The sequence below is a fragment of the Pelobates fuscus genome, chromosome 1 (assembly GCF_036172605.1).
Source record: "Pelobates fuscus isolate aPelFus1 chromosome 1, aPelFus1.pri, whole genome shotgun sequence".
Taxonomy (NCBI): domain Eukaryota; kingdom Metazoa; phylum Chordata; class Amphibia; order Anura; family Pelobatidae; genus Pelobates; species Pelobates fuscus.
The window spans coordinates 352189652-352198519 of NC_086317.1; the positions used below are offsets into that span (position 1 = coordinate 352189652).

Consider the following 8868-nt stretch of genomic DNA (forward strand, 5'->3'; position numbering starts at 1 on the left):
AGGTCGATTCTCAACAAATTTAAGTGGATCATGGTTTATACGGATCTATTCAAATATTCAAGTGTTTTGAATTCCTGAGGTTTATTTACTAAACAGTGAAATGAAATACGAGTGAGCGTCATTAATGATAATTTGACTCAGCTATGTTTCCATTTTACTGTAACTTCGAATTTGCTAATTAGTATCTATCATCTATTTATCTATCCATCATAATGTATATGACTTGTGAAATACTATACAGTACATTCTATCAATATTCAACTTGGGCATTTATAGGCAGACATCAAATTAACAGAATGTCCAAAATGTTCAAATTCTCCCTATGTTATTAAATTCAGAATGATGTATAAATATATTAATAACAATAAGCATCCTAGACAAAAGTTAATATGATGTCTGATGTTGTCTAGGAATTACTTAGCTTCTAGTCAATTCCCTGCTGACTTGGGATTTCATATATTCATCCCCGGAGATGCCACAAGGAGTGGTACCCAGTGCCCTCCCCTCACTATGATAGGCAGTGCCTGCACTGAAAGCATCTCATCTGTGGACACACAGTGCATGGGGAGCTGTGGGATGATAGATTATTATTATTATTAGCTCAGGTCTTCACAGTCCAGACACTCAGCTCACATACAACACTGCTTACTTGCTGCTTTTTTTCTGGGTCACTGTATTGGGAGATAATTCATTAAAATGCTAATTGAGATTGTCATTCCAGATATGTTTATCGGTGTGCGAAGTAAATGGACACTAATGTAAATGTGCATCAGAATAAGGCACTCTCCCAGTCAGTCCCCACTTGCTGTGTGAGAGGAAGCATGGCTGTTAGCGTTAAACTGGGAAACCTTACCGTTAACCCATTCTAAATTTACTGAAGGGGTTAAACAAGACATTCTGTTTCTGTATGAAAACAGCTCCTCCCTTCACTTAGCAGCTAACAAATCCCTTACATTAACAACACGGATTTATAATATTAATTCTATATCTATCTCTTGTTATTGTCATTGGCACATACATTACTTGGTATATATGTGTATAAATATAGGTACCAGATGCCATTTTCGATTTCGATTTGGTATATATATATATATATATATATATATATATATATATATATATATATATATATATATTGTGTGTGTTTGTGTATATATATAGATCTATGAATGTGTGCAGATATGTATATTATTATATGGTTACATTGGGTATAATTATGTGGGTACAATGAGTATAATGTGTGTACAAATTTGCATACATGTATAAGTGTATGTATGTGAGCCTTGCTATGTGTGCCTTGTATAATGGCATTGATGCTGAGGATGTGCAGGGTAGCGCATGCCTAGTGGCCATCTCCAGGTGTTGCACCTGCTCTGCCCTAGTGTGTGCTGGTCACTATAAGAGCAGCCTCCAGTCCCAGCACCGCCCAGACTGCCAATTGAGCAGTAAATGTAACAAACCCCAGACAGCTGATGTCTGTCAAGCCTGGAGCCTGGAATCTCGCGATACGAGGAGCCGGTTGGAGCTGCGAGATCTGGGGCTCAGGTGTAAGAAAGCATCTCATCCCAGCAATAGGATAGAGCCAAACAGATAAGTGAGACCGAGAGGCTGGAGGGAGGCACACTGTGCGGCCATCACAAGCTTTAACAGCAGCAGCTGCAGCAGCAGCACACAGAGGACAGGACCTGCAGCCTCCTCATCACCAGTACCAGGGCCACTTTATTCCTCTCACTTCAAGGAGTGCTTCTGGATTCCATGCAATTCTTTCAAGATGATGTCCATGAACAGCAAGCAGCCTCACTTTGCCATGCACCCGAGCTTACCTGAGCACAAATACACCTCCCTGCACTCCAGTTCGGAAGCAATAAGGAGAGCATGCCTGCCAACTCCACCGGTAAGACCTCACATGATGGGGATTAGATTCGGTTCATTTTGTATTAGACATATTGGAAGTTACTTCCACTTTCCCCTTGTTTTCTGACTTTCCCTGACCTTTCCCCTTTTCCTGTTCGTGTTACATCGCCTATGTATAAATCTATATATCTATATACATACATATATATATATATATATATATATATATATATATATATATATATATATATATGTTTGTGTATTAATAAACTTATACTGGAAGGCACATGTGGAAAAGCCACCCTGAATGATTTTTATGTATTCCTTTGCTGTAGTCAGCAGACCTCATGTGAGCCTATCTCCCCCCCCCCCCCCCCCCCACCCCCATACCTCACAGGCTAATGTCTCCAGCTCCATACTCTTTCTATGTTTTGCTGTTGGGGTGGGTTTTGTATTTGTTTTTAGATTCGGCCTAAAAAATGAAAACATTTCCCCCAGCTTTTTACTACCGCCGAACTCCATGTGAGAGCCAGCACAAGCAGCCCGTGTATCCGCTTTTGTGTAATGTGACATTGTTTGTACTTTTTCCGGTGATATTGATACAATGTCTCAAACGTTCTATCCTCTGGAACGCTTCCATTCTAACCCCCTGTCTCTTATCCCTTCCATCCGGCAGCTGCAGAGCAACATCTTCGCCAGCCTGGACGAGACCCTCCTGGCCAGGGCAGAAGCTCTAGCCGCGGTGGATATGGCCGTGTCCCAGGGCAAGAGTCATCCCTTCAAGCCAGATGCCACCTACCACACGATGAGCAGCGTGCAATGCTCTTCCAACTCTACCGTGCCACTAGCTCACCACCATCATCACCATCACCACCATCACCACCAGGGTCTGGAAGCCGGGGACCTCTTGGATCATGTCTCGTCCCCGTCTCTGGCGCTCATGAGCAGCACAGGACATGATGGAGTCGGGGGTGGTGGAGGCAATGGAGGGGGAGGCGGTGGCGGAGGTGGTGGAGGAGGCTTGATCTCCACCTCAGCCCATCCACATAGCCACATGCATGGCCTGAGCCACCTCTCCCACCAGGCGGCCATGAACATGACCTCTGCTCTTCAGCACCCTGGCTTAGTTGCTCACCATGGACCCGGGGGGCAGGTGGGCTCAGCGGTGGGGGCAGCAGGCTTAGCCTCAATATGCGACTCGGAAACCGACCCCCGGGAGCTGGAAGCCTTTGCTGAGAGGTTCAAGCAGAGAAGGATCAAACTCGGGGTGACTCAGGCGGACGTAGGGTCAGCCTTGGCCAACCTAAAGATTCCTGGGGTGGGTTCCCTCAGCCAAAGCACTATATGCAGGTTTGAATCCCTCACCCTGTCCCACAACAACATGATAGCCCTCAAGCCCATCTTACAAGCGTGGTTGGAGGAGGCAGAGGGGGCCCAGAGGGAAAAAATGAACAAACCAGAACTATTTAATGGGGGGGAAAAGAAGCGCAAGAGGACTTCAATTGCTGCTCCAGAGAAAAGGTCCCTGGAAGCTTATTTCGCTGTCCAGCCCAGACCTTCCTCAGAGAAGATAGCGGCCATAGCTGAGAAACTGGACCTCAAAAAGAACGTAGTGCGAGTGTGGTTCTGTAACCAGAGACAGAAACAGAAAAGAATGAAGTTTTCTGCAAATTACTAGCCCCCAATGTCACCCCTACCGTAATGTTACAATGTATTTATTTATTTATGTATGTATGTATGTATTTTTTTTATTTATTTATTCCTTGAATTTTTTCCTAGGTTACTTTGTCTGTCTGTTGGAAGGAGACGACTCCAGTTAAACTTTAGTTGATCTCCATTAGAGTGGAAAATTAAAACCTAAAATATTATTATTAATGATAATAATTTAAAAAAAATCTAAAATAATATATTTATTGCCGGGACCAATGGACAATATTGAAATGGCTGACTACAAATTCAATTAAATTAAATTAAAAAAAATATATAGAGAAAAAAATAGGAGTTTAATGACTAACTGGGAATTGTAGACATGTTTTTGGAAGTCCACCTGTCAATAGGTACAGGTGGAATATAATATAATGTCCTGGTATTGAATGACTGTAAGAAGCTATTGCACACATCACATTGATACTGAAGGGGGTAAAATATTGATGATTTTTCCTGTCCTGAGCTGTCCTTTTTTCTGTTCTATGTTGCTGGTCTCTATGAGGTCTATATATACAATTTGAGGGCAATATTCCAGCTATCACAAGATATAAGGCGTGATATCAGACTCTAAATAATTAAGGATATTTTTTTGTTGTTTCTTATTAAAAGCACTAAACAAAACTTCTCCAATCACCTCTTTATACGCGAAATCCTCCATTAAGACAAATAATTCTTTGCAGTCCAAAAACTTAGTTTACCCTCTATGTGTCCCCCACTATACCTCTGTATAGAAAAGGGGAGGAAGATTTTATTCTGAATAGTGACAATATTTGTTCTATTTATAAATAAGAAAAGTTTTTGTCACCCAGGGCCTGCATGATTGAAGCATTTCAATATATTGTAAGCGATATGAGAAGTGCTTTATTATTTAAAGGTGTGCACTATGGCAATTGCATTTATTTGAAAAATCAGTCATTTCTGCAACAATATAAATTAAGTACTCTATGAGTCTGCCTTTATATCAATGTCCAAATGGGTAGTGATTATTTAAACAATATTTTGTATAGTATTTAAAAAATGCTCCAAACCTTCGCCCTAAGGACAAAAATGAAATATTAAGTGTGGGCAATGGGAGATGAAGATCTAGTAATTTTGTACTCGATTTTAGATTCTTGTTTGCAGAGCAAACATTCTATGCATTAAACCCGGGCACTACATAGACTAGTTTCTGGTAGACTTTGTGCGTGCTGTGATTTCACTGTTTTTTGGCTGTCTTCACCCACCACCGCACATAAAACACCCCTAAAATACCCCAAAAATGAAAAAAAAAAAAGATAATAATCCACATCATTATTGTCCAGTAATTGTGTGATGCAGAGAAAAAGTATTGTAAATATTTTATTTCATGCACAAAAAAAAAAGATCAAGGTGTGAGATTACAAGTATTTATATGAAAATATCATTTTTATGTATATGTTTCGCTTTATTTAATCTGTTTTTGTCATTAAACGTTTTATTTATGTTCCTCTGCACCAGCTGCAATAGGAAGATGTGCAACAGTGACAAGCTATTTGTAAATAAATGTAAAGATTTAACACACCAGGTTTCCAGTTATTGAGTGTATTCCCTTTAAAACTTCAAACAAGAATTACAAAAAGAAGAAAAAAATAGAAATTAAAAAAAATATATGTATTATTATTATTATTATTTGATTTTGTTATAATCATTTTAAATCTATGATATTATGTGTGTACAGATTCCATTCAGAGTAGTTCATGACATATGACAGTCAAGTAGATTTAAATACCTAATCTAAGTTAAATCACATGTAGCTTAGAAAGAATTCGTATTATGGGAACAGTTCATTTGCTTCGTGTTCTGGAAATAGATCTGCACTTTGAAATGCCATGTTAAAAACAAAATGATTTTACTAACATTTCTTTTTGCACTGAAATTGATTTAAACAGAATCAAAATCTGACTTAACATGTTTCTCGTTAGCAGTTCATTAAGTGCTGTAGGATGCCACCTACTGCTATCACTGATCAAAGGAAGACTTCTAATTTCTTATTGGGGACTTGTATTAGAGAGGATACCAAAAAGAAAGTTCAAATACAATACTGTACAGCTAGCATTAAACCAACCCTCAGCTGCTATCTATATGTATATATATATTATTGAAAAAAAGTAAAAAAAAAAAAAACCAACCCATTATTGATTATTGAGTGAAAGAAAAGAAAACAACATACTATGCAATTTTGTGCACAGCATGTTTTCTGGTGTAGAATGAGTTAACTGTCTGATGCTATCTTTTCTTACTCAGTTCTGACACTACATGATTTTTGTAAAATAAAACCTCTCACGATTTAATTTTTTTAAATTGATAAAATATAGATAAAAAAGAGACTGTTTAAGCTAATCAATTTTGGCCTGATATGGCAATTACCTGGTTAATTCCCGTCTATTTTTAGTTTAGTAAATAACTCCGAATGGAGTTTATTTACTAAATAGTGAATGGCGGTTGGCGAATTATTAACGTAGGACAAAATAGCATCCTTGGAATATTAGCTCAACGCAGAGTTCGTAATATTTTAATTCGGGATTCAATTTTATAAAAAATAAATAAAAAATCGTGATTTAATTCGAATTGAAAACCGAATATTAGAAATAAAAAACAACTATATTAAACTCATCTTCATAACTTACATTCTTTTCTGAATCTCCTAAAGGTTGAGTTCTGAGATTTCAGGTCACAACAATTAACTACACAACAGTTAAAATAGAACATTTATATTAATAAACCCCTAAGAGTTAACTATCCAACAAAGAAAAAAAAAAACCCCAAAAATATTGAACATTTAACCTAACAAACGTTGTCTACATATATAAAAATATTCCATAACAAATAATGGGAAAGGGTGTGTTTTAATATTGTTCTGCTAGATATTCTAATCCAGAGCCTTATTTATAACTATTGTACTATTGAGTTCGAAGGGGATTCTCATTCTAGAATGTTTGTGTAACACTTGTTCTCCCATAGATTTCTATACAGCGTGTCATAAATGAAAAATAGGCGGTCACTGATATGATACCATTGATTTAGTTCTCCTCTGATATTTAGGCTATTTCTGTCCTCACTCAACAAGTGCTATGAATAGAAAAACAAATACCCCCTCCCCCCCCCCCCCAAAAAAAAATAAACTCAACTTTCTATAGCATTTAATTCCCTTAATTTCCAAGGTGATAGAAGATTAATTAATTCAATTATTTCCCTTAACATCCAAGGTAAATGTATGGCTGAACACACTTATTCATCGAAAAAATTAAAGGTGATTTGAGATTATTTCAAAAATGCACTTTACCCAAAATTCTAATCTAATCTGTCTACATGGTTATTTGTGCACTCTATCTATCTATCTATCTATCTATTAATTATCCATCTATCTATCTATCTATCTATCTATCTATCTATCTATTAATTATCTATCTATTAATTATCTATCTATCTATCTATCTATCTATCTATCTATCTATCCATCTATCTATCTATCTATCTATCTATCTATCTATCTATCTATCTATCACATTATTTAATTACAAAGGACAGTCGTGCTTACATTTTTAATTGTTTAGCCCCTATGATCAGCATGAGCAGACACATAAAAACTAATAAATAAAATAAACAACTTAATAAATGGTTTGTTGGCCATTTCCGATGTATAATTCGCTGTATTGCCCATTTAAATGAAGCTGCTGTATGGTAAATGTAACATTGTCAGGCATGGCAGATCAGATTGCAGGTGGCCAGTTATGAAGGATAAGAATTCATAGATGGCAAATGAAATATCTGGACCACCAGTTTTAATCACGTGTGATACAGGGAGATGCTGTAAATACAATTACACAGCCGCATTTAATAATTCATGGACTGAGATTTGGAAAATTAATAAAATGAATTATAACAAGAGGCTAATTAAAAACTTTAGTAATTGTTGTCAAGACAGCAGAGTGGGAGGAGAGATACACAACAAGTTCTCTTTTTATAAAACATTTTCCTGCAGATCAAGGAAGTTGATGTATTTCTAGCGTTTGTCAGAAGATCACCACTATCATTATTTTATTAGCTGCATCAAGGGTAAGGCGGCAAGAAAAACATAGCACCAGGCAGACTCACAGAGAAACCGCTTATTTCAATTTAACTGGGCAGAAAAATGGCTAACTGGCACAGAACATGGGAAGGAAACATCGGTATATAATGTAACATTATAAAGGAGATTATCTATCTATCCATCTATCTACTATCTATCTATCTATCTATCTATCTATCTATCTATCTATCATCTCTCTCTATCTATCTATCTATAGATCTATCTATCTATCTATCTATCCATATATCATCTCTCTCTCTCTATCTATCTATCCATCTATCATCTCTCTCTCTATCTATCTATCTATCTATCTATCCATCTATCATCTCTCTCTCTCTCTCTATCTATCTATCTATCTATCTATCTATCTATCATCTCTCTATCTCTCCATCTATCCATCTATCATCTCTCTCTCTCTATCTATAGATCTATCTATCTATCTATCTATCTATCTATCTATCCATCCATCTATCATCTCTCTCTCTATCTATCTATCTATCTATCTATCCATCATCTATCTCTCTCTATTATCTATCTATCTATCTATCTATCTATCTATCTATCTATCTATCTATCTATCTATCTCTCTCTCTATCTATCTATCTATCTATCTATCTATCTATCTATCTATCTATCATCTCTCTCTATCTATCTATCTATAGATCTATCTATCTATCTATCTATCTATCCATATATCATCTCTCTCTCTCTATCTATCTATCCATCTATCATCTCTCTATCTATCTATCTATCTATCTATCTATCCATCTATCATCTCTCTCTCTCTCTATCTATCTATCTATCTATCTATCTATCTATCATCTCTCTATCTCTCCATCTATCCATCTATCATCTCTCTCTCTCTATCTATAGATCTATCTATCTATCTATCTATCCATCTATCATCTCTCTATCTATCTATCTATCTATCTATCCATCATCTATCTCTCTCTATTATCTATCTATCTATCTATCTATCTATCTATCTATCTATCTCTATCTATCTATCTATCTATCTATCTATCTATCTATCTCTATCTATCTATCTTTCTCTCTCGCATCTATCTTTTTCTCTCTCCGTGTGTCTGTCCTTCTGTCTATCTATCTGTCTTTCTCTCTCTCTCTCTCCCTCGATTCGCAATACATTTAAAGATGATGATAATCTTAAATACATTGAACACTACTTTCCTTTTTTCCCCAAGAACAAAACCTAAAGAACA

General features: G+C 36.5%; 1 protein-coding gene across 1 annotated transcript; it reads left to right on the forward strand.

The window, feature by feature from the left end:
* Positions 1-1450: 1450 nt before the first annotated feature.
* POU4F1 (POU class 4 homeobox 1) lies at positions 1451-3556 on the forward strand. The gene is made up of 2 exons (XM_063444686.1): positions 1451-1894; positions 2531-3556. The coding sequence occupies exons 1-2, from the start codon at positions 1772-1774 to the stop codon at positions 3530-3532; spliced, it is 1125 nt and encodes a 374-aa protein (XP_063300756.1). The 5' UTR covers positions 1451-1771; the 3' UTR covers positions 3533-3556.
* Positions 3557-8868: the final 5312 nt, after the last annotated feature.

What these genes read in the sequence shown, in the direction of transcription:
- POU4F1 (XM_063444686.1), top strand. Translation starts at nt 1,772, where the DNA reads ATGATGTCCATGAACAGCAAGCAGCCTCACTTTGCCATGCACCCGAGC. An exon ending in CATGCCTGCCAACTCCACCG is followed by an intron (nt 1,895 to 2,530) that starts GTAAGACCTCAC and finishes TCCATCCGGCAG; the next exon opens with CTGCAGAGCAACATCTTCGC.